General features: G+C 45.2%; 1 protein-coding gene and 1 pseudogene across 4 annotated transcripts in view; both read right to left on the reverse strand.

Annotated features, from left to right (window-relative positions):
- Window positions 1-403: 403 nt before the first annotated feature.
- CHRM4 (cholinergic receptor muscarinic 4) overlaps window positions 404-27,035 on the reverse strand; it is a 44,594-nt gene continuing 17,962 nt past the window's right edge. For all 4 annotated transcript variants that reach the window (XM_077322338.1, XM_077322335.1, XM_077322337.1 and 1 more), the window contains exon 2: window positions 404-3,547. In XM_077322338.1, the coding sequence (XP_077178453.1) occupies window positions 2,091-3,521 (1,431 nt within the window). In that variant the 5' untranslated portion in view covers window positions 3,522-3,547 and the 3' untranslated portion in view covers window positions 404-2,090. The remainder of the gene's footprint in view (window positions 3,548-27,035) is intronic.
- Window positions 7,105-7,497, reverse strand: LOC143828789 (small EDRK-rich factor 1 pseudogene; annotated as a pseudogene).

The raw sequence follows: 27,035 nt of genomic DNA on the forward strand, positions 1-27,035 counted from the left end.
CCATGGATTTTAGTTTGCAGATTGTTTCTCGTCAGCCTGTCAGAAATGCAGCAGTGTTCATGGTTATTCCACACCTTCTTCAGTCTTCAGTTATAATCGTAAACAACAGGAGTGCTTGATAAAGATCACAGCAAAAAAAAAAACACAACAGTTTGTGTTTATATATGCAATAATGTAATAAGTTGTTAATCAAACTTTATAAGTCCTGTTTATTATCCAATCCTTGGCAAGCCAGGGGAAAAGTTCTCAATAATGCATACTAATCTGTCTCAGGTTTTGCATCACAGCTGAAGACATCCAAAAGCTGAAGATATCTTCAATAATACCCCTTGATTCCTAAAATAATCAGATGAAGCAGGAGGCATCTGCAGTCTGCTGAATAATGACCAAAAGACCTGGCTCATGTAGCTGAATTGCTTTATTTGGGTCCCACAGTAGTTGTAACAATTAAAAAAAACCTGCAAGGCATTTTGGGCAACGTTATGCAAATTATTCTAAAGGCAGTGGCAGCCTGGCTGCCTCCCGAGGAGAACGAAGCAGCAGCCTTTGTCCAAATACCATTGCATCTCCAAGCCCAGAGCCCTTCACCCTGAGATGCAGCCTGGCACACCTGTGCCACCTGCACCAGGCCATGGATGGATCGGCTCTGCCTGAGAAGGCTGCGGAGTGCTGGTAGCATCTGGAGAAACTGAGCAACCATCGAGCTGAATTGGCCTTGGTTGTATATGAATATTCTGGGATTTAGGCTGTACACTTACATGGGAGCCCACATGCAGGAGACTCCAGACAACACGGACTAGGCAGAAGGTAATGGTCATTTACAAAGCTCATTGGCCACCTGCTTGATGGGCCCTCAGGCACTTGGAGGAGCAAAGAGCGAAGAAGTCCCCTCATTTCCCTCCCCCAGCCCTTGCAGGAACCTGCTGCTGGAAATCTAATAAGCAAATGAATTGTTCCTTATGCAATATTCAGAGCTAGGAGGACATATGGTATTTAAAAAAAAATAACCTGAGGGGAATTCTGGTCATGCCAAAGAGATTGTACCCCTTGGAAAGATTCCGCTGTGCAGGGATCTTGCACTGTCCTGGGTATTTCTGGTAATCTCCAGGGCAACCACTTTTAATGTTGACATAGATCTTTCTAGAAGTATTCTGCTGGGCACGTGGCCAAAAACGTTGCAGATCAAACTCTCTCTCTGGGTGTGTCAGAGAGATTCATATGCTTCATATGTTTTCTTTTGTTTTCAGAATTGTATTAGGTTTCATACTTGTAACCTGGAAAGGAATCTTTCCATTCATCTGCTCATCTGGTCCAACTGCCTGCCATGGGAAATCGAGACAAAGATCATGTATAAAAACTGGTTTTTCTGCCTATAGAATCCTCACCCTGAGGGAAAGCTATCCCTTTCACCCAAGACAGCAGAAATCCAGCTGGACAAAGTCCTATACAGAATAAAATAAATATTTATACATCTGCTGTTCACCTGTTCTGAGCACAACCGGTCTAGCCTCCAGATGCTTGGAAGCTGGTTCTGAGACAGTCTCTTTTAGTCTTCATGTCTATTGTTTAGAAATTAATTAGCACTGAGGCACCTTCTCATGCACTCATTCACTTTCTCTCTTCCTCACACACACACACACACACAAGCAAGGCATCCAGGGAAAAGAGGAGCGCTATCAGGTACATCCTGTTTTCTTGCACAGAGAAATGGCCCGTCTAACACACTGGCATAGCCGTCAGCAAGGAATTTTGTGAGTTTTTATGCAAAGACTAGCTTTTGTTCAACCAACAGAGTAGGACTGATGGTGTCTGTCCACCTTCTTGTAGCATCCTGCACCCCACTTTCCTTCTCCATCATTTTCGAGAGAAGCACAAGCAGGATTGTGTAGGTGGAAGGGATACTTCTTGATTAGCAAAGGCTTGAAGGCCAGGAATGATGGGAAAGTGCTGTGCCTTATCTCTTTTAATTTTGCACTGAATGAAGAACTTCTGGGATCTAATAGGACAGTTACAAAAGTGCATTCGTCTGGCCGAGGAACAAAAGAATAAGTCTCTGTAACAGGTTTGCTAAGAAGTACCTCAGTTCCCAATTATCTCGCTGTGCCAATGTTCCTGTACTGACACATGAGAAGGTGCTTAAAAGTTTTTTTGAATGTTGCGTTGCAAAGAGCATAGCAAGCTGGATTGATAGTACTGTTGACATAGCACAGCCAGTACCCAATGGACCAGACTGTGTCTGGGACACAATAATTACAGAAGGTATTGATGAGGACCATCACATTGTATGGCGTCCATGTCAGAATAAAGGCTAGCAAGATGGCAAAGATGGTTCTGGTGACTTTCTTCTCCCGGGCTGCCATTTGGCGTTTCTTCCTCACTTGACTCCTGGCAATGCTAGCAAATTTCCTGGCAATGTTGGCTGGACGGTTGTTTGACAAGGTTATTGGGGTGGAGCTGGCCTCTTTGTCTGCAACAATCTCAATGGCAGTGATGCATTCTGTACCCGTTTGCTTAGTGACGATCTTAATTTTGGACCATTTGGATGGTAGATTAACCCTTGGGGGGCCTGGGCTCTGCCCTTGATCAGCTGTGGAAATGTCCAACCCCTGCTTCTCTTTATTGGTCTGAGTGATGCTTACTGTGCTGGATTCGTTGGAGGTCTCTTTCTCTTCTTGATGACCAGTGGTCTCTGATGGCTGTAAGGGTTGCTCATCAACTTTTCCATTTTTCACCTCCTCCTTGACCTCTACTGCTTTTTTTGGAGAGTTGTTGTTATTCTGCTTGACCAGAGGGTTCTTCAGAAAACTGATTGGCTTAGGCCTCTTCTCCTTCTTGCTCTCGGGCTTGTGCCTTCTGACACGGCTCCTGCTTGCTAGCGAGATGTGAATGTAGAGCACAGTCATGATGACCACGGGGAGGTAGAAAGCCGCAATGGCTGTGCCAAAGGTCACAGCGGGGTTGGAGAGGAACTGGATGTAGCAGTCACCTTCTGCAACTGTCCTCTTCCCAACAATGAACTGCCAAAACAAGATGGCTGGGGCCCAAAGGAGAAAGGATAATATCCAAGCAACTGCAATCATCAACCCTGCCATTTTGGTCGTCCGCCTAGCGGGATAAGTTAGTGGCTTGGTGACACAGAAGTAGCGGTCAAAACTGATAATGAGTAAGTTCATGACAGAGGCATTACTCACCACATAGTCCAAAGCCAGCCAGAGGTCACACACAACAGCCCCAAGTGGCCAATAGCCCTTGATAATATATACTGTATAGAGGTTCATGGAGAAGACACCAATGATCAGGTCAGCACAAGCCAAGCTAAAGAGGAAGTAGTTGTTGACAGTCTGGAGTTGGCGGTTCACCTTGATGGAGAGCATGACCAAGATATTCCCTACCACAGTGACCAGACTAAGTGATCCAGTCACAGTGGCTATGAAGACCATTTCCACTGTCTTATACTTGGCGGTGAAATTATTCCCAGTGATGTTGTCGTTGGTGAGGTTGTCCATCTTTATCAGCAGCATCTAAGAAGTGAGATTGTATGTAGAGTCTGTAGAAAAGGAGGGAGAAAGAGAAAATGGGAGAAACAGGTCATTTGCAGTGCTTAGGAACTAACACAGCATAGTAGAGGTGAAAAGTCATAAATTAACTCCCTTTTTGCCATTCCTCTTAACCAAGATTACAGTGGGACACACCTGAGCTCTAATTTCTAGGTGCTTTCTTTTTATAGGTTATCTCTTCATTTGGGCGGAAATGTCTTTTTGGAGGGTACTGATAGCTGGCAAGGGCTCATGGTAATTGTAGTCTATGGACATCTGGAGAGCCGTTGTTTGGACACACCTAGCAATTCTTACCCAGTTTCATCCCTTTTTTCACTATTACATGATTCTGACTTACGAGAAAGTGCCCAAAGGATACATTTTACATTTCTGATGTAATGTTATGCTGTGAACATTCAGTAGCTATCCAACTGTACATGGGCTGCATGGAGCCTGAGCAACCACTCCTGGTTTTATGCAAGACAAGCTTTCCCACAGGGTAGCTGTGTGTGCACCAGGGGGCACAACTGGACTCTAAGGTCATGCCAAGAATCAACAGTAAGGGGGGGGGGGAGTTGCATTTATTTGCTTGTTGGTTTGTTTGTTTTGCATTTTCAGTGGCATACAGTTCATGTCATTTCTCTGACTTGTTGGTTTGTTTGTTTCAAACATCTTTGTCCCCACCCTTAAAACAGATAACTGGTTCCTGAGCTAGTAAAAAGCAAAGATAATCAAAGAAATAAAAATGTCATGCACAAAACATGAAGCAGCAGAATAAACTGGAGCACCAAGCAGCAAAAATACTAAAACCAGCTATTAAAAGAGCAGAACAAAATCAGAAGTTGTAGCAGCAATCCATCCATACTACCGAAGTGGGGGAACCAAATCAAACTCAACCAGCCTCAGCTATGATAATGGAGGATGTGAAAGCCTTCATGATACTAAAAGACAACCAAGTGACAGTGACTGGCCTAGATTAGCCAGGGAGCTTCATAATGAGTGGAGATCTGGACCAGGATTCCCAGTCCCATGCAACCCTGGCTCTTACTCCCTGCGTATCGAAAGAATTATCAGTGGGCTCACAGCACTTCCATCTCCAAAATGTGTCCTCCCCTGTCTCCCAAATCCCACAGTAAATCAAGGCAGCAAACGCTTGTTTTTGTTTGGAAGAGGATGCTAAGCAAACATCTCTGTAGTGCTCTCCACGGCAGCTGTTTATGGCAGGAGTTTGTATGACCGACTGAAGCCACCTCAGGAATCGCTCTCAGTTTGGTTTCCAGTCATTCATGGCAACCTGCAGATGCCCAAAGCCCCGGAGGAAACCCGCAAGGGGCAAAGGCATCGCAAGCAGCCCTCTCTGCTGAGCCGTCCTCGCAGGGTTTGCTTAGCGGGGCCTGCCCTCTATTGGACATTCACAGCATTGTGTGATTAAGACCGGACGGGCCTCTGCAAGCATCCGCGAGATCCTGTGAACTCTTTTCCCAGTCCGGAGAAAGGAAGGCACAGAGGCAGGCAATACTTCTGCTCTTTGTTGTGTCTGGTTTAGATTACATGGTGGGCCATGCTGGCCAACCACAGTGAGTTCACATGCACAAAAGTCCATGCAAGTAGCAGAAACCAGGAATGTGAGCTTTATAGAGGACTTGATTCAGTTGGGGAGCCCTGGCCGCCTGAAGCAACAGAACAAAGTTTTGAGTCCAGTGGCACCTTTAAGACCAACACAGCTCAATATCCAGAATTAAAGGTAAAGGTATCCCCTGTGCAAGCACCGAGTCATGTCTGACCCTTGGGGTGACGCCCTCCAGCGTTTTCATGGCAGACTCAATACGGGCTGGTTTGCCAGTGCCTTCCCCAGTCATTACTGTTTACCCCCCAGCAGCAAGCTGGGTACTCATTTTACCGACCTCGGAAGGATGGAAGGCTGAGTCAACCTTGAGCCGGCTGCTGGGATCGAACTCCCAGCCTCATGGGCAAAGCTTTCAGACGGCTGCCTTACCACTCTGCGCCACAAGAGGCTCATAATATCCAGAATTACTTCATGTTTATTCTGAAACATTTTAATGTTTTGTTTTGATGTTCACCACATTAGGGACCCTGAATTAGGTAGAGTTTTTAAAAATAAATAAGTAAATATTCTCTGTACTGCTGTCCTAATCCTTTTGATGAGTATAATTTTTATTTCATTTTAGATTTTTGGAGCTCAGTCTGAATATGCATAGCTGTTTTAGACCTAAAGGCAGAATGTCCTCATCTGGCAGTTTTAGAGCTTCGTTTTCTATTGTAGATAAAAGTGTTAAAGAGTTATTTTTAGAAGAAGAGCTGAGTTTTCTGTTCCCTGCTTTTTACTACCCCAAGGAATCTCAGGCAGCTTTTCTGGAGCAAAAATGCCTGGAGCTCAACCTCCTGAAGACGGAGGTCCTGTGGATGGGGTGGAAGGGACCAGAGGTTGAAGTGCTCCTTCCTACTCTTGACGGGGTGCAGCTTCAGGCCGCTCACACTGTCAAGAATTTGGGAGTGATCTTCAGTGCCTTCTAATCCTTGGAGGTGCAGGTCACCAGAGTAGCTTGCGAGGCATTTCCCCATCTATGCCAGGCAAGGCTACTGGCACTCTACTTGGCCCCAGAAAACCTAGCCATAGTGATCCAAGTGACGGTCATCTCCAGGCAAGATTATTGTAACTTGCTCTACATGGGCCTTCCCTTATCCCTGGTCCGGAAGCCACAGAGGGTTATGACCTGTTCTCCAGCAGGTGCACTGGCTAGTTTTAACCTTCAAGGCCTTACACAGGGTGGGACCTGCATACCTGAGGAACCATCTCTCCCCATATGCTCCCTGAAGAGCTCTTCACTCTGCAAATACCAACATGTTGGTTGTCCCCAGCCCCAGAGACGTGCCCTTGGCCTTGACCAGCCTGGGGGAATTGCTGCTATTCCTGAAAGCCCCCCCCCCCCCACTGCCTAACCTCCCACCCAGGCTTTTGCCTGAGTCATTCCCCTGATATCAAAGCTGGGCCAATTATTCTATAATGGCTCTAACATCAGGCCCGGGGAGATGTTTTAGACAACAGTTGGATTTTAAAGATGTTAAACATTTTATTGTACAAAATTATTCCTCTTGTAAGCCTCCCTGAGACCTTTTTGGAAAGGGGCAGCCTAGAGCTTGCATGGGAGGACACTATACAAATCCTTATCCATTGTTTTTTTTTTCTCATGCAAGTTTTTTATTGTAAAAATAATTTAGATTAACTTTACAGCTGACCTTTACAAATTGGAAAGTACAGAGAACTGGGCTTTTTAGGTATACCACCTTTGAATGTTAAAAGGTCCCCAGTTTACCTGCATATTTGATAACTGGTACAGTTACACAAGCCATTTACTGAGCCAACATTTTAACAATGAAAACTGCAGTCAAGCGATTGCTACCATTACTAATAGACATGCAAAGGGAATTGAGAACCCAATTTTATTGGAAGATATTCTAGTAATTCAATTAAAGCCAAGTCAGCTGCAATTGCACTATACTAACCAAAAGTTCTAAAATAAATGCATACTGGACAAGTGAGCAAAGAAAAGATAAACATTAACAATTTAATGGCTGACTACTTTTACAAATATGTCTTTTTAGGCCCTATTATTTCAAGATGCACTGCAGCATATTTAGGTCTTTTTTGCAGCCATAAACTATTTTGCTCCTCTCTGAAGAGTCTTCTTCTCATCAGCTGCTTTCTGCTTTTGCTGCATTATTTCAGAATCTCTTTGCTTCCTCTGAGAAGCAGACAGAGCATCCTCTTTTCTTTTTCCTTTGTTCTGTTCCTGTGTTTTCTTCATGTTCTTCTGGCGAGCAAGTTCACGCTGGTTCCCACGGGCCATGGTGAAACAATAACCCCAGTGGTAGCGGTGGCGGCAACCGTTCGGCACGAGCCTTTATAACTCCCACCAACCGCTCCGACTGCCAGAACCTTCTGCGCAATCCTTATCCATTGTTGTTCCTCTATGTATTTGTGAAACAGCCTAGGGGGTGGGACGTGTCCGGCTGTTCAAGTTAGAATAGGGCCAATCAGGGTGCAGCCAGCTTTGCCCTGCAAAGTCCTGCCCCTGCAGCTCCTGCCCTCCATGCCTGGACTCTAGCCTCTTTGCTCTCAGACACCTCAGTGCCTGGAGCCAGCAGCAGGTAAGGGGAGAGGGCCCTGGGCAACGGGTCATGGTGGAGGGCTTGCTAACGAGGGCCTCTTGGACTGCTAAGCAGGGCCTGCTGATGAGGGCCTCCTGGCCTGCTGACTGCCTGCTAAGGAGCTTTGTCCCGGCCCTGCTAATGAGCTGCCCAGCCTCTGCCCACCCCACTTGATCTGGCTGCGAGCTACGGCCCATAGCCACCTTAAGCTGCCTGGCCAGGGGCCAAGGGCCAGGGGAGGGGACCCTTTCAAGGCCCGGGCTAAGGAACAGGCTTTGCAGCTAGTTAAATAATAATTTTAGAATCCAAGGAATAAAATAAAGCAATTCACAATTGCCTTCCCTTCCTCTCATAACATACAGCCTGCAAGGCACGTGAGGCCAAAAGAGCTTGGACTGGCTCAAGGTCACCCAGCTGGCTGCATGTGGAGGAGAGAATCAAACCTGCAGCCATTCTATGATGGAGATGCCATGAGTAAATGAATTCATTGTTTGTTGTGAAGCAAGCACAGATCTCAAGTCCTATCTTGACAAAGGATTTGAATAAAACATCTGAGATTTCATGGAGTCAGAGAGTCAATTGATGGGAGTGGAGCTAGGAAGGATGCTGGCGCTGTCAAATGCAGAGAGAAAAGGAGGCACAGCTGAAGTGAAGAAGAGAAAAAAGAGGATTGCCAAGTGGCCTGGAGTGGCCTGTCCCTTTAAGAGAGGCATAATCAGCCGTTATTTACTAGGCAGTATCACCATGACAAATCTCCATGGCCCATTACCACATCTTAAGATTCTGTTAAAGGGACAGAACATTTTTCTCCAGGCTGCTCGTCCATCTTGTTGACTGAACATACATGGAAAGGTCACGGAACTCAAAACTATCTGCACTCAGGATTACAGTAGGCAATATGGCATAACTAGCTATCGTATTAGTGAAGTACAGTTCTTCTGAGAACCAACTATTGGAGAACTGAGATACTTTGGAGAATTAGGTGCTCTATTGTCCTAGGCTAGGTAGTAAATGACTAGAGCAGGCGGAGGAGGGTCTGTTGAACTGATGCCACGATAGAGGAGGCAGGTCTTGAAATTGCCATTTTCTGGGATATCCTTACAGGGCACAGAGGTTTACGAGGAAGCGGACTATTTGCTGATGCCTTCCCTTGCAGTCTCCAGTTCACATTCTGGCTGTTCCTGAAGGGAGACATTTTGACTAGTTGGCAGGTTATATACATTATCTGCAAAAGAGGTGAACCGGTTGCTTATAAACCATTTTTGTCTAGCCTGAGCTGCAAATTCTAGCCAAGAATAACTTGAGTGGGGAATTGCACTTTGCCATGGTGTCTTGTTACCTAAGCATGGGTGGAAGGTAGGCAAGGCAGTTTCCTGGGTATATATTTATCTCGTGCCCCCTTCCACCTCCCTGTGGCCCTGCTGTGCTGTTGCCAAAAGACAGTTTCCATCATACATACTTTAAACCCTTCCCTCCAATGATCAATGTAGTCATAGGCCAAACTTTATACATCTGTCCGAGATAATAACCCTGGACAATATTCCTCGTGGGATAGTTAATACATTTTGTTTTCTTGGATAAACCAAGAGCTACCCGAGCACGGAGCCTGCAGATGTCTGCTCTGCTGCCCTTTGTAATAAACTACCCAAGGCTGCAAAATAAAAAGCTCCCAAGACCATCATGTGCTCCTGGGTGACACATTCTATCCAGGCAGATCATTAGCTTCCCTGACCTGGTAAGGCTGGAAAAAGATTCACAGCAGGAGCAGGGCAACAGTCAGCCTTGATCATCTAGCTGTTATCTCTGGCTCTTGTTTCCCTGTCAAGGAGGCCCACTAGAAACCCCTGACAGATGGCCTTCAAGTCCTGCTCTTAAGGATCAACTATGTCTTCTATTTCGAAACAACAGGCCTTACAGTTATCGCTTAGTCCAGGAGTAGTCAAACTGCGGCCTTCCAGATGCCGTGCATTCGCTGGCAGGGGCTCATGGGAATTGTAGTCCATAGACATCTGGAGGGCCGCAGTTTGACTACCCCTGGCTTAGTCAATGGTTGTCTGTATTCTGATTTACAGGGGGAATGCGAGCATGGCTGTTAGATGTGGACCATCACCAGTTGCCAAGAGAACAAACTCATCACCCTCCATCTCTCTCCTTTACATCAGTCCTTGGCATTTTCCAGAAAGAGGACATCACTGCTGCAGGTACCCTCACCAAGGCTATAAGCTCCTAAAATATTAAATGTGACAAATATGTGTTTGTAAATAAGCATGTCCATTTCCTTGATGAGTATAACTTTTTGGATTGGCCATGACTGTCAGTTTAGGTCATCTAGGAGGACCCATGTCCAGGCTCTGCAGAGGCAGCTCCATTGGTTACCAGTCTATTTCTGGATTAGGTTCAAGAAGAAGAAGAAGAAGAAGAAGAGTTGGTTCTTATATGCTACTTTTCTCTACCCAAAGGAGTCTCAGAGTGGCTTACAGTCGCCTTCCCTTTCCTCTTCCCACAACAGACTCGCTGTAAGATGGGTGAGGTTGAGAGAGCCCCGATATCACTGCTCATTCAGAACAGTTTTATCAGCGCTGTGGCAAGCCCAAGGTCACCCAGCTGGCTGCACGTGGGGGAGTACAGAATCGAACCTGGCATGCCAGATTAGAAGTCTGCACTCCTAACCACTACACCAAACTGGTTTTGGTTTATACTTCAAGGCTATACATGGGTTGGGCCCTACCTACTTAAGGGACTGCTTACCTTCTTACACCCCTCCACAGAGCACTTTGCTCTGCGGGTATGAATCTGCTGATGGTCTTGGGACCCCAAGAAGCGCACCTGGCCTCAACTAGGGCCAGGGCTTTTTCTGTCCCGGCCCCTACTTGGGGGGAATGAGCTCCCTGAAGAGCTGTGTGTCCTGACAGCTCTAGAGATGTTGCTAGGAACCTACCTCTATCTCTCCTCTTTTACTATCAAGTATATTAGTTCCTAAATAAACCTTTATCTACTCTTTAATCAGGTCATGCACCATAGCTGCATTTATTACTCTGCCAACATTTAGAAGGGTGTCAACTCAGCATAGGGTTGCCCTGTTAGCCAATTTTTATCTGAACTGTCTGCTTGTTCACAGATTAATGAATCCGTTAAGCCTAAATTTGTTTGCATATCACCAACAGTTACTAAATTGTTATGTTGATGGAAGTTTGAGATAAGTTACAAATGTATAAACAAAAAGGAACAAATAGTTGAAAGGGAAAAAAGTCCTCACTGGATTTTTTAATTTCCCATTGCAGATCCAACAGACTGGGGTTGGGGGTGGGAGAGACATCATTAACTTGCAGCCCAACTAATTTAATTGCCATGATTAAAATGGGCACCCGCCAATTAAAGTTTCAGCTGATTAATCTCCCTTAAACCCATTAGTGTTTGCAGCCCTTGTTTACAGATCTCTCCCACTTTCACAAAAGGCAAGCAGAGTTTCTGATCACACACATGGGCAGAGTGTGTTTTTGCATGGAAATTCCTATCTCCTCAGATCTGGCTCTTGCATCAAACTTGATCTCCAGCACAGGCTGTGTCACTTCACTGCCTAAAAGTAGCTGCTATTTCTAGGTCAGCTTCTCAGCCTTGAGGTACCACTTATTTCTTCTGCCTCCAGTCAGGTTTATTTGATTTTAATAGGATGGTTAAATCCCTAGTCTCCAAACCGCCAACAGCCCACTTGCACAAGGCTCTGTAGAGTCTGCTTCCTTGTAATGTTCTGGCATAATCCCAGCACGATGGAAAACACAGCCAGGGGACTCTCGCCGTCTCTCCTCAGACAAGTCACCTCAGGCCCTTCAATTACAAGTAGAATCAATGAAGGATAAACTTGACTCTCATGGCAGTCGCCACGGGGGGGGGGGGAGTAAAGTAAAGCCATCACACTGCTTGGCGTAACAGCCCCTGTAGCTTGGATGGGGTGGAATGTATAGAGATGACAAGACTACAGACCATAAAGGGGGGTGGGTGGGTGGGAGGACTCCTGTAGAAGGACCTGCAAGTGGCCTTTTCCCATACATCCTATCTGGGCCACATTCCATTCCAGAATTCCAGAGAGGGCCCTGTGAAATCAGATATAAAATAGTGTAAGAGAAACAAATGCCAGAAGGAGGAACTTCCCTGTTTTGTAAGAAGAATGCTTTAGGCAAATTTCAATGTATTTGGACTAATGAAATCTGGGTTCAGATGTCTTCTAAACAGCAGGGGCAAAGTCATTATTTCTAAGACTCCAAATTCTCAGAAGATTTTTGTGAAGATAAAATGAGGCACCAACTTGAGGCCCTTGAAGGAAAAGTGGGATGCAAAGGTGATAGGCTGATTTAATCCAATCAGAGACGTTTATTAGTTTTACCCCTTTACTTTAAGTTCCTCCTTTTACTTCATGTGTAAAGAGTCCCTCAACACATTTTATTTTCAACAGTCTACCAACAGGCATTTTTCTCCCACCTCCCTCTTCTTCTTTTTGAGATTAACTCTACTTCTTTCTCTCCTTACCAGCGAACTGTTTCTGGTAGTTACCATACCAAAAGACAAGGATGAGTAGGAACCTGTCCTGTTAGCATTTTTCAAAGAAAGGTTTCCTCACTTTGGGTTAGATTGTTTCGAATCACTTGCTGAAATTCTGATGAGATCAAGACTGCTCCAGACACCTTGCTTCCTACCTGGACACCTCCCTAGACATACCTTTGAGGGAAAATTTCCCAGAATTATTAACATCTTCCCCCACCATGGCCAATCAGGTGACACACCTGAATCCCCATTTCCTCCTTCCAAGCCTGTAAATTAAAAAAATAATAAACTTTTGGTTTGGGATCTATAGGTCAGGCTGCCAGACCTATAATGGGTCAGAATTCTTCCCAAATTGTGTGATGTCCTGCTGGCTTCCCATCACACAGCTATGTAGTTACAGAGTTCTCCATTGACCCACAAGTCTTTGTCTTCTGCACTGGATTATTTGCTTCCTAGATGCTTGGACCCCTGGTTTGGTGATTGGGCCTCCACTCAGACCAGCACAGGGAGGTAACTGCTTGGCCTCTCCTCTTGGACAGCATCACTTGTACCATGTTTGGATGCTTGTAGTCACCCGCTTCTTTAGTGTGTTTTCTAGTGCTGGGTATCACAAGTAATGCTTGATATCGACCGTTTATGCACTGGAGGTTTCATGCCGGGCTGCAGGCTGGAGTTTTAGTCGTGGCAGGTTGCCCCACCTCTTCCTGCACCCACACAGGGGAGCATTTGGCCCGGTGCACCTCATCCGCCCCCGATTTGTGCTCCTGCACGGGAGCCGGGGCAGAGAAGTTCCCAGTGCATAAACGGTCATCGTCTGGACTTGATTATGCTAATATCCTCGCCCTATTGTACTGTTTCTCTCCCAAATAAATGTAATTTCTCATTTCATTGTACCTAAATTATCAATATTCTTTTCAAGATTACTGAGGAATCTCACTTTCTTGTCAAAGATTCCTTGTAGCGATTTGTGGAAATCATTGCCCATATTGGATGTGTTTGTTTAAACCAAGCATAGAAATTTAACCATTGATTCTTTGGAATGATCAGCAGAAAAAGGAAAGTTTTCTTCTTTATGCTTTGGCTCTGAGTTCAACTTGGAAAGTGGGCTGTATTAAATCTGATCTGTGTCCTGGGCAGGGATTCCCAACCAGGACCCCTAGGGGTCCGCAGGAGTTCTGTTATGTGTGGCAAAACCCTGCATCGATGGACTGGCACATTGTGCCCAATGATCCATGGCACCCTTCATTAGTCTAGCTTATGCTAAAGCAAGACACTGTTTCCATGGTCCACCAAGACCAAGCTTGGCCAGACTCTCTCTTCTCTCCAGCTTGACCCAAGCCACAGTTTCAACATGACAGCTGCAGCCTGCAACATGTCCTGCATCCCCCCCATTGTATTGCTGATCAAGTGGCCAACAGAGTCAAGTTCACTTAGAAGCTTCTGGGTGATCTCTTTTGTCTTCACACCTCTGACTCATCCTAAACCAATCTGCCAGGGGAAATCTTGCCCCCCACCCCAAAAATCTAGTCTATAGAAACCCCAGATATACCTATTGAGACATAATGGTTTCCTTTCATTATCACCCATCTCCTCACCCATCCATTCCATTTCCCCAGTGTCTTACCCCTGGAAAATTCCATCATGCCCCCATCATGTGCCAAGCACAACCCTCCCACCAGGCATTGGGTTGAGGCCAGGGCAATTAAGATCAGAGGCCCCTCCCTGGCATAGCCATGACAGCAGGACCGTCATGAACATCTCCTCTGAGGCACTTATAGGAGGCTGTTGGGGGGGGGGGGTGATGGTTGCATTTTGCCACCCGGGAGGGATTCATTTTAAGGGGTTTGTTTAACTCTCTGGGAACCAGCTTACTGGGAGTGGTGAGAAATCAATCAATCAATCTTGTAACTTCTCTTCCCCTATTCCTTCCCAGGCCATCAGGAGAAAAACTGCTGCATGTTTTCTCTTGTATCTTCACAGCAAATGGGCTGGAGGGTTGTTTTTTTTTAAATGGTAGCCTGAAATTCAGAAGTAGGAATGACATATTGTTGGAGGGGCATTGCCTCCATATGACCCTTGAAAGCTATGCATTGGTGCCTGGCCAGCTATTGCAGTGGGAACACAATCACAAGTAAAGACGCTAACAAGTAACAATCCTGGGGAGCAGAAATTGAAGGGAAATTGTTATTGTTGTTATGTGCGAAGTCGTGTCCGACCCATCGCGACCCCATGGGCAATGATCCTCCAGGCCTTCCTGTCCTCTACCATTCCCCGGAGTCCATTTAAGTTTGCACCTACTGCTTCAGTGACTCCATCCAGCCACCTCATTCTCCGTCGTCCCCTTCTTCTTTTGCCCTCAATCGCTCCCAGCATTAGGCTCTTCTCCAGGGAGTCCTTCCTTCTCATGAGGTGGCCAAAGTATTTGAGTTTCATCTTCAGGATCTGGCCTTCTAAGGAGCAGGCAGGGCTGATCTCCTCTAGGACTGACCGGTTTGTTCGCCTTGCAGTCCAAGGGACTCGCAAGAGTCTTCTCCAGCACCAGAGTTCAAAAGCCTCAATTCTTTGACGCTCGGCCTTCCTTATGGTCCAACTTTCGCAGCCATACATTGCAACTGGGAAGACCATAGCCTTGACTAAACACACTTTTGTTGGCAGGGTGATGTCTCTGCTTTTTAGGATGCTGTCTAGATTTGCCATAGCTTTTCTCCCCAGGAGCAAGCTTCTTTTAATTTCTTTGCTGCAGTCCCCATCTGCAGTGATCTTGGAGCCCAGGAAAATAAAATCTGTCATTATCTCCATTTCTTCCCCATCTATTTGCCAGGATGAAGGGAAATAAGTCAGCCTTTTTCTTTCCTCTCTCCAGCCTTCTTCTTGACTTCATAATCTGACATTCTACTGACCCACGCTGTATCCCATCCCTGTCATTTGCCTCCTTTTTTGCATCTCTTTCCCCTGTTTTCTTCTGCCCGATTTGTCTTGTCACTTTCTCTATACCAACACAAGGGCCAAAGAGAATTTGCAGATCTGACTTAATGCTATTTTGAAAAGGTTTGTGGGAATGACAGCCATTGGGAGTAATAAACAGAGATGCCAATTAGATTTATTCCCTGCCATTCTTCTGGAGATTTCAGCAGATGCTCTTGCAGATGCACTTTGACCAGCAAGCTGGCACAAACTCAATTTTTGTCCTTTTTGCCTTGTGATTCAGAGAATGTTTTCCTTTATCTCCTGTCTCTCATTATGATCATGGTCCTGATACACTTGGAAGATAAGGCCCAGCTGTCTGTCTGCTTCTCCCCACACACACCTTTTGGGGATTTGAACACAGCATAAACAGCCTTACCATGTGAATATAGCCACAAAGCCCAAAATGACCATTAACTTAATGTTGCAGCTTTATATCTGAAGCACAGAACTGCAATCCTAAACCCTAGCTCTGGAGGGCTGATGAGAGTGTCTGTAGAGCCAGTGTCAAGATGTGTGGTTGCCACATAAGGATGCCAATTCCCAGGTAGGACCTGGGGATCCCCTGGAATTAAAGCTCATCTCCAGATTAAAGGGCTCAGTCCCCCTGGTTGCTTTGGAGGAGGCACTCCATAGCATTAGACTCCACTTAAGTCTCTCCCCGCCCAAAACCGACCCATTCCCAGTTCCACCCCAAAGCCTCCAGGTATTTTTCAACTCAGAGCTGGCAACCCTGCCATGTCCAGTGATGACATAGAATTGGATGGGATCAGGGGTGAGTTGTGCATGGAGCAGAGTTTACAGAGCATTCTAAGCCTCTCTAGCCCCAGTCAAGCCCCCAGTGCTGGTGTAGCATTATGCCAGCAATATCTGTATCTGAGATGAGTATGTGTATCTACGTTCTTCATACTTAAATGCTACTACTGCTTTACAGTAACAAAGTTTATGTTTTTGCCAGCTACCAAAAGTGGCAGTAGCAAATTTAGATGCCATGCATTGAGAAGGAAACCCATGCAGATTTCCCCTTCTTCTCTTTTCTTTTGGAAGCCCCTCAGCACTTTTAAACTGAACGAGCAGCTATGCTGACGTGCATGATGAAAAGACATTGCTCAAATAGATTTGAAAAATGTTCTCTAAATAGAGAAAGGGGGAGGGAACACAGAGACAGGGTAAGAGGAAGCTTCTGCTCAGGCAGAATAACCATTGGAGTTGGGGTGGGAGGACAGACACTAATAAGACAAAACATGTAGATATGGGAACAACATGAATTAGATAAACCAATTAATTTATGTAAACCACATGAATATAATCTCCTCCCAGAAGAGATCAGCTTCTGATCTGTGGTTATTAAATCAGGACCTTTGGAGGAAGAGCGGGGCTTGGAAAGAGCAAGGCGGGTGGGCTGTCTCCTCCCCAGACAACAAAGAGAGATGATTGGATTATTTATTTCCTTTTTAGATGCAGAAAGCAAAACAGACTCTCTGGTCCCCATGCAAATCAACAGATTGTGTCCCGTATTTAGACCTGCAGATTCAATTCCTCACCGCTCTCTGCCAGGAAAAACAGGGCAGAGATCCTGCAGGGGGGGGGGAACCCCTCAAATTCAAAAAAAAATTCACTGTCAATAAATGTGACAGAATGCACACTGGGGGCCATAACCTGAACTAGCTAGACACACTGTTGGGTTTTCAAGCAACAGTTTCTGACAGGCACAATAAGTATGGAGGTGTAATGCCTCTGTGAGGGATCAAGGAGATATATTTTGGTGAGGTTTTCAGGCAGGACTCACATGAACACAGTGACTGAGAGAACAGGGCCATCTGTTAGTAGTCAGTTGTATATTGGTGTCAGTTAATGTAACACAATTTATATAGATCTCTAATGCAGTTACCTTGGAACACTGTGTGTACAGCTGTGGGCAGCCCCTCTCAAAAAGGCTGTTGTAGAACTGGAAGAAAAGGTTTTGATTCATAGAATTATAGAATAATAGAGTTGGAAGGGACCTCATGGGTCATCTAGTCCAACCCCCTGCACTATGCAGGACACTCACATCCCTATCGCTCATCTACTGTAACCTCCCACCCCTTTGCCTTCACAGAATCAGCCTCTCCGTCAGATGGCTATCCAGCCTCTGTTTAAAAATTTCCAAAGATGGAGAACCCACCACATACCGAGGAAGCCTGTTCCACTGAGAAACTTCTCTGTCAGGAACTTCTTCCAGATGTTTAGATGGAATTTCTTTTTAATTAATTTCATCCCATTCGTTCTGGTCTGTCCCTCTGGGGCAAGAGAGAATAATTCTGCTCCATCCTCCATATGGCACCCTTTTAAATACTTGAAAATTATTATCAGATCCCCTCTCAGTTGTCTCCTCTCTAGGCTAAACAGACCAAGCTCCCCCACTTTTCTTCATACATCTTGGTCTCCAAGCCCCTCATCATCTTTGTTGCCTTCCTCTGGACACGTTCCAGTTTGTCAACATCCCTCTTCAACTGGGGTGTCCCAAACTGAACACAGTACTCCAAGTACTCCAAGTGAGGCCGAACCAGAGGAGAGTACAGTGGTACTGTCACCTCCCGTGATCTGGACACGATACTCCGTTTGATACATATTCACACTTGGCCTCTCTGCAAGGGGAAATCTCTTCCCCAAATCCTAGCTGCTAGACCCATTGAGACATGATGGCTCTCTTTCTCAGACACATTTACACCTTTATCTAAGGCCATCTACAGCCATCACCAGATCTGGCCAGGGCATTGTCCAACATCCTGACCCATAGAAACTGCCCATCATGTGCTCACCTGAGTCTTGTCACATAGCCCGTTCCCCAAAATCTTATATAAACCGTGGCTTCACACAGCCACTCTGAGTGTCTCCTAACTGCCTTCTGAGTGCTTTCCCACACTGGTTGGGTTGCTTCATCTGGCTCTTCATTCTCTAGACAGGTAATTATACCAAGCTTTCCACCCTTCTTCCCTTTACATGACTGTTTATAGGTGTGTTAGATATTTGTGTCTTTTTGTTATTTTCTTTCAATAAAGCTTATATGTACTGTTTTACCATTTACATTTGTGTCTGCCTTGAGTTCCTACTGGTGGAATTACCCTCGTATACACAGGCATCAATCCATAACGCTAGTTATCCTCCTCTCACTATAATTGAGCTAACTTCACCACAAGCTCAAAGGCATGTGTTATAGGACATGTGTCTACACAATTTGGCTAACACTGTCATGTAGAACACATAAAATGTGATGAGGCATAGGTTCAGTCCTACAAAAGTACTTCACCTAGGGAATTACAGCATTTGCTGTCATAAACAGAAGTGGAGACCACTGTTCGGATGGCTTTAAAAGTGAATTCAGCAAATCATATTAAAGAATCATATTAAACTCATGTCGTATATTTTGAAAGACATAAGGGCGGAGCCTGGTTGTTTTTGTTTGTTTGGGTTTGTTATTGCTAAAAGAGGGCCTGAATGATCCTTTATCTTCTTCTCCAGGCTTCCCAAATATCTATTTTGTGTTCTTCTATGATGAAGAGTATATGATGGCTCAATAGACAAGGGAAGGTATTTTTCTTTCAACATGACTTTTCATTTCCATAGACGTTTATAGTACTGCAATTGGTTCTGCCTTCCTTTTAATGAGCAATATCAAATGGGGAATATTTGATCAGTCAGGCATGTCCTTTCTCTGGGATTTACACATCTTTGGTCATTAGTTAAATCAAAACATAGAGACGTAAGAAAGAGCCCCACTGGATCAGACCTGTGGTCCATCCAGGCAAACATCCTGTTTCACACAGTGGCCAACGAGTTGCCTTGAGAGGGCACAGGCCAAAGCCACCTAGTCTAGTGGTTTGCTGCCTTTAAATATATGGTCATCCTGTTTAGTAGCCATTGATGGACCTATCTTCCATGAACCTCCTTCATCCCCTATTGATATCTGGAGAAAAAATGCCACCGAAGAACACAGGAAAGGTCATGGGCATTAGAAGACTTCCTGAGGAATCTGAAAAGCAAATCATTTGCGCTTTCACATGGTACCGAAAAAGCTGAAAGTAAACTCAGTTATGCAGCTATTTATTTCTTTTGTATAAAGACCTGACAAATGCTGTCTAGTAGACAAAGGCAGGTGGTAACCAGAAAAGTGTTTTTTTGTATGACTGATCTGTTAAAATGTATTGCTGTTGGGCTGGGAGGGAGAAGCTGGCAGATGAAGCAGATGTAAAACACTTTGAAAATGAATTGGGCAATCTTAAGGGGTGATGGGACCACCAAAGAGGCAGATACTTTATTCTAATAGTCCTCAATGTTTACAATGGACTATCTTAATTTTTAATGTGTATCTTATTTATTATTATATATTTGGGGGAAAATCCCACCTTACTCAGAAAGGCTCTCAGGAATTTGCATATATGAAATTAGTACGGACAAAATAATATTTTAAAAAACAACTTGGGACCTTAAAGACGAACTGATTTATTGTGGTCTATGCTGTGGCAGACTTTTAAAGTTACCATAAGAATTAGTTTGTTTGCTTAAAATATTTATTATCACCTTTCACTAGAAGATCCCAGACAACTTACAACAATGCCAGCAGCTATCCAAACTGGCAATCGTGCAAAAAAGGTTATATAAAACACATACGTACACGCATAAAGTATTCTGCTGTGCCAGGAACAAATTTCCTAAAACAATATAGTATATTAAACATATAAAATTAGCAGGAAGACCTTTAAACAGTGCGGTCTTGCATATACTTATGGACCTGTTAATTTATGACAATTCTGGCAACCCAACAGCCTGATGAGCAATCCTCTCAACACGTGCAGTTGCCATCGGCCCTTTGCTTAAAGTATTTTCAGCATTCCTTCAGCACAGCTGGCCTTTCTATGAGGGGAGGGAAGGCAGTCGGTTTCCCTGCAAACACTGCTCAGAGGCAGATCTGGCCTGGGTCACAACCCATTGAGGAGTCATCCTGTACAAGCCTTAAAACAACCATAGGGAGCACAATGATGATGCTGCCCAGCAGCCAGACATTCCGAATATTGACACCCCACTCAAGGCCAGCAAGTAAAATAACAAATAAAGCCTCTTTAAAACACCTTCTCATCTGTTCCACTATATATTTATGGTAAGGCCTTGGAGGAGGAGTGTGTCTCATGGCTTAACTGCTGTCCCACCCCTGAGTGCCGCCTCCTCCAACCGGCTTGCCTGTCTGTCCAGTGGCCAGCCAATCACCTTCCATCCCCCACTCCTGGCCACCCCCTCCTCCTTCCACTTCCCTCTGAGGCTTGGAGGCTGCAGATCCCTGCCGTGTGAGAGCTGATCCTGCTGGTGAGTTCCCTAACAGCTGCCTGCAGCCTTTCCAGGTTCTGGGGGGAGGGAGAGGCCATCCTCAGTTCTTCCACCCCACCCCAATCTAGTGCCCGTTGTATTCCTGAATGCAACAGGCTTGGCCCCTAGTTAAAACAATAAAACACCAACGAATCCCTAGCAAGGAGACCATCCCATTCTTCATATATAAAACCATTAACAACAGAAAACGTTTATGGGAACATAAAAGCATCATTCAAATAGGCCAAGCAGGGAGGCTAAGATCACTAAAACAACTCAAAGATGGGGTAAAGTTTCAGTTGAAAGTTTGGGTGGACAGAAATAGTTTGACCTGGCACCCAAATGCTAATAGATTTAGGGAGGCCAGTCCCCAGGTGGGACCTGACCGGAATCCCCTGGAATTATAGCTCATCTCCAGACTAAAGATAAAATGGCTGCTCTGGAAGGTGGACTCCATAGCATTATAGACACTGAGGTCCCTTCCTGCCCTATATCCTGCCTACTTCTGGTTCCATCCCCAAAGTGTCCAGGTACCAAACCCAGAGCTGGCAACCCTAAATAGCTTAGGCACTGTACATTCTCTGAAATGGCCCCCTCCTTGTGGGATGCTCTGCTTATGGAGGTCAGAAGGAAAGTCCCCGCACTTCTGGCCTTCCACTAACTGTTCAGGAGAGTATTATAAGGGTGAAATGGCTGTATCATAGCAGAACGGTTCCGGGGATGTTTCAAGGGAAAGAACAGATCTATGGACTTGACTACTGTGCCTGGCCCGTGCAGTCTGTTGCTGTATGTGTCATCTCATTCTAAGCAGAGTGCATTTCTACTTCTGTAATATCATTTACTGGTTAGTTTAACATGTCATGTTTAATATTTGTACTTTGTTCATATTTCTGAAACCCCAGTCCTATTACATTGTCTCGTCCTCTTGATTGCATTGACTGACACTGTGTAATCATCCTCAATTCTCACTGAGAAAGGTAGATTAAAAGTTACATACATGCATGCATGCATGCATGCATGCATGCATACATACATACATACATACAGCTACACATGTCCACCTTTGATATGCATTAGCAGAAACACTGATATTTGAGGGTACATGTCCGTGTATACCAAAGCTAGAAGATATGCACACTGCCCTACTAATGCTAAACGTGCATGCTTGAATCAAAAGACACATGGGTAGCATTCTCTCCCAGTTCTCAAGGTTAGAGTACCAAAACTGAATCGGAATCTCACAGAACTGGAAGAGACCACAAATTGCCATCCAGTCCATCTCCCCACCTTCCTGGGCAATTAAAAACATACACACTCCTCCTGACAGGTGCTCATCCAATCTCCTCCTAAAAACTTCCAATGAAGGGGACTCCACCACCCTCCAAGGCAGCACATTCTATCTACAAACAGCCCTCACCATCAGAAAATGTTTTCCAATATTTAAATGGAACTTCCATTCCATAATTTGAATCCGTTCCCTCTGGTCCTTGTCTCTAAAGCTGCAGTAAACAAGTGCCCCCCTTTCAACATGTCTTTTTATTTATCTTTATTTATTTTATCTTTGGATTTATATACCACCACTCTCAAAGAGTCTCATGGCAGCTTACAATAAACAATAAAATATAATAAATCCCTAAAAACCCCTTAATAGATTAACATTTAAACATTTAAAAGATGGCGATACTGTCAGAGTTCTAAACTCCCCCCCCCCCGTTAAGTATGTGGTCAAATGAGCTCTCTCATTAGGAGTGAGGGCTGAACTAACCAATAAACACTAAGGAATCCCCCCTTTGAAACACTGGGACCCCACCCTGGCCTCAACCATATGCCTGCAAGAGATCCATCTTACAGGCCCTGCTGACAACTCCAAGAGTGCCCTCAGCTCTTCTGGGAGCTCATTCCACCAGGTTGGGCCAGGGCCGAAACAGCCCTGGTCCTAGTCAAGGCCAGGTGAATGTTCTGGGGGCCCAGGACAGCCAGTAGATTCATACCTGCAGAGCGAAGTGCCCTACAGGGAGCATAAACAGGTAAGTGGTCCCATAGATAGGTAGGGGAGATGTAGTTAAACACTGCTATCATGACATCCCTTGCCCTCTTCTTCTCCAAGCAACACATACCCAACTCTCAACTTCTCCTTCTAAGGCATGGATTCCAACCCCTCAACCATCGTAGTCCCGAACACATTCCAACTTACCTATATCCTTCTTGAATAATAACTGGAATAATGGGAATAGGGTTTCTGGAGGACTGCCATGTAGAGGCCAACGACGCATCCTCAGAGACAGCCTTTCTCCACACTTGGACTAATAAAAGTTAAGACTTGGCCTCAAGAAGAGGCCAAATGGGCAGGACATGAACCCTCCTCATGTAAAGTTCAATTTAACCTGCAGCCAAGTAGCTAGATACTTGCCACTTCCTCCTGGGCTCCAGGATGTCATCAGGCCACAAGTTGTAAACAGCCATATCAGTCCATGCAAATTCTAGAACATGAAACAAAACTCACGCAATACTTTTTATTAGGGCCAGCCAAAAGGGCACAAAAGGCAGCTGTGTTTCCCACACAAACTTTTGTGTGATATGCAGTATTTTTTCAGGTGAGATGACCCTCCATTGTTTGCAACTTCTTCCCAGAAGGCAAGGACTGGGATTGAATACTTGCATCAATGAAACCGTGAGCTTGCCAGTATCAACATCAAAGGCTGGCATGGGAGAGAGAGACTTAAGACCTTGAACTGAAAAAGCTGCTTCTTCCTCCTTCGGTTTTAAATTTTTATAACTTATAGCCTGACGGACAATTCTGATGAGCTCAAAAAACACTGCACAGTGTTTTATGGCACTTTGGTTGGCCCTTCTGGATCTAACAAGAAAACAGCATGTTTTCAGTTTCAAATTTGTCCATCTTCTGCAGCAGAAGCAAATATTTTAAACCATGCAAACCTCTGCAAATAAGCTGCATCTGTGAAGAAGAAGAGCTGGGGTTTTGTGCCCTGCTTTTTATTACCCAAAGAAGTCTCGAAGCGGCTTGCAATCGCCTTCCCTTCCTCTCCCCGCAACAGACACCCTATGAGGTAGGTGTGGCTCTGAGAGAACTGTGACTGACTGCATGTGGAAGGGAAGTGGGGAATCAAATCCCGTTCTCCAGACTAGAGGCTGAAGGCTCGCCATCTGTTTTATCTGGCCGCAGTGCTATATTAAATAAATAATAATAATAACCACTACACCTTGCTGGCTCTTCAGGCTGGCAAGATAAAATACCTTCTTGTTGAAAAGGGGTCTTAAAGTTCCTTGGCAGTTTGCATAGGGAGAAAAACCCTGCCTTCCACTATCAAATCTGTCCCTGTTTGGCTTCATTAATCTTAATGATCTCAATGTCTCCGACACCATGGGATGTGCCTGGATTCTCCAGATCCTGTTTCTATAGGAACCCACTTCTGGCTTGTCTTTGTCTTGCTAGGGGGGGGGGGGGAGAGAGAGAGAAACCTTTCACTAGCACAGAAACCAAAGTCCACTAGATGGCACACTTTGTTCTGGTAAATAAAACTGATGTGGTTGCTGTAAGTGCCAGGACTGATCAATACTATTACATCTGATTGATATGCCCCTGCCAAGACTGTTGCGTCATACTGATACAGCTCTGGTCCTGTTAACACGTTGTGTCTTCAGTTGGACTCAAGTAAACTAAAGTCCGATTTGTATGTTCTTCACCCGCAGAGCTTTCCTGACCTTGCCTAGGTATGCTTGCGTGTGTGAAAAAGGTGACCATGGGTACAGAATGCAACTATTTCCACGTCCACAGTGCTGCTTTTTAGGATTGGTGTGGTCAGGGTCAATTTCTATGTTCCTGGTTTACATTTATAATGCTTGCCCACGTGAATGCACAGCAGGGGGAAGCCAGGGCCCAAAAAGGCACTTTGTGTATTGCATCCAAGGCAACTCGGCTTGAGGGTTTGTCTGATTTCCAGCACTGACGTGAGTTATGTCAGTACCCCCAACCACTTCAGCACTTTAGTTCATGGGTCGGTAATGGCAATGTGTATCCAGTTTGGGTTTGATATCACCTCCTCAGATAATCTGGAGCGGAACATCCTCAAAGCAATGAGACCTGGGGCAGAAGCAGGGCCATCGGAGCTCCCAACTGGGTGGAACCCCTGAACTATGGCTGGCAGTTCCAGGTAGGAAAACTTGTGGACATTTGGAAGAGGGATTGGGGTGGATGGAAGGGACCTTAGGAGTCCTGACCAGGGCTGAATCTTCACTTACTTTGTTTATTCCATTGTGGATCCTGCTGAATCCAGATCGATTTGAACTCGGGTCTTCCTCTCTCTTCCCCCCTCCCCATTGAAACAGAAGAGTGTTCTGCACTGCTTGGGGAGGCTCAGAAGGGGAGGGGGAAGCCAAGTACAGCAGGAGCCTCTTTCTTTCTTTCTTTTTTTAACGAGGGGGGGAAGAGGATTGGACACAGCAGAGGAGGAGGGAAAAAACCACGTGGCAACCTCTATACCTTAGGGCTTGTACTGAGAGAAAATTCGGGCTTCCTCTTTAAGAAAAGCTTGGCAGCCTTGGCCAATCAGGGCTTCTTGGAGTCTGCTTCAAATGCGCAGCAGCTGGAGTCCCTCATGGCTTCTCAATCCGATTCTTAAAATATTGAGGGTTAAAAGCACTCTAAGATATTCCAGGATAAAGATAGGGTCACTCCGGATCAATCATGCTTGTTGCAGAGGGAAAATTTAAATCGTACAAAATCAAAATGGAAATCGCATTCAGTGGAGATGGCAGGGACTGAATCGACCTGGGATTGGAATAAAAGCCCCATGCAGCTTACACCCTGGATAGCCCAGGCAAGCCAGATCATATCAGATCTCAGAAGCTAAGCAGGGCTGACCCTGACTAGTCTTTGGAGACCTTCAAGGATTTGGGTGGAGTTCCTCCAAGGAACACTAGGGGCCATGACACAGGGACAGGCAATGACAAAACACCTCAGAACATCTTTTGTCTGGCTGCCAGACAAGCCTCAAATCTTCTGGCAACACATACTATACGATAAACAAATAATCTTCACCCCCCCCCCTTCATAGCAGCCATGTTCTCTGGGGGAACTGACTTCTGGCTTTCTGAGCACTCCATCGTTCTCTGCTTATAAATAACTGGGGGAGCAGCATACACTCCAAACTTTTCCTTGATGATATAGGCCCTCCTGGATAAAACACAGGATTTTAAAATGGATGTGTTCTGCCTCTCTTATGTGGCTGAATTTCAGGCCAAGAAAGACTGAAGTGGGTAGCCGTTTTGGTCTGAAGTAGCACAACAAAAATAGAGTCCCAAAGCACCTTTCAGACCAACAAAGATTTATTCAAGGTGTGCGCTTTCGAGTTCCAAAAGAAAGACGGCTTCTGTTTCTTTTTGAACAGGTGATACAAAATGAGGCAGGGAGGTCTTCTTCTGGTTCAACTCCTGCAGCCAACCCCAAGATCATGCTCTGTCAGTCTTTGAATAACAACCACCTTGTTCCCTGGCAGAGTAGAAAACTGCCTAAGAGCTTGTGCAGAGGACATATTTTCAGAGCTGCCGGGTGACTTTGATAGGAATTCCCATTTGTTCACAACATTTTTAATTCTGCTACACTTCAGTCAGCAGCAAACTAGTTTTTCAGATGTCTCTTGTTACCTCAAAGGGTCTCTGCTAAAACTGGAAAACTTCCCCATTCTAAAAATGTACACCTGTTCACATTTTTGTTGTAATTGTCCCATGCACCTGCTGTGGAGTATCTGTGATATCATCGTTAATGAAATATCATTCCTTCTCCTGTCCCCAGAAATTGGTTCCAGTTTGAATACAGTGTTTCAGTAATAAAGTTGTTTAGCTCAGCAGTGAGAAAGCGCTTCCCTTCTTAGCTACATGGTGTGACTCTTAAAAGGAGAAATACCCCGTGCAGAGCTACCCCTCCTCCTACACCAATGCCTTGCGATATCAATCATCTCTCCTTGTTTTCTTTTTCTTCAGAGGATTTAGGCTCTTTCTGTTGGTCACCAGAGTTGGCTTTTTCAAGTGAGCTAACAAGATTTTCCTCAGGTGAGGTGCACCTAGAGAGCTGGCTATCATGGGCAAGACTTCCCTGCTTAAAGGGGAAGTCTGAAGATGAGTAGCCCCCCACTCTGGCTCATTCCAGTACAGGAAGACTCCTTTTGACTGTGGTAGTCACACTCCTGGGCAGAGTCTACACTTACTTTGTTTATTGTTGAGAGAAATTAGGAGCTTCTCCTTTAAGGCAAACTTGTCACATGGCCACCTTTGGCCAATCAGGGCGTCTCTACCACGGAGGTTTAAAACAGCCTGCTTTCTCTAATCCAAATCTTGAAATATTGAACATTAAAAGCACTCTAAGATATCGCACAATAAAGGTAGGGTCACTCCAGATCAATCCTTCTTGCTGCAGAAGGAAAATTTAAATCACCCCAAATCAAAATGGAAATCACATTTTGTGTAGAC

This window comes from Paroedura picta, chromosome 2 (assembly GCF_049243985.1).
Source record: "Paroedura picta isolate Pp20150507F chromosome 2, Ppicta_v3.0, whole genome shotgun sequence".
Lineage (NCBI taxonomy): Eukaryota > Metazoa > Chordata > Lepidosauria > Squamata > Gekkonidae > Paroedura > Paroedura picta.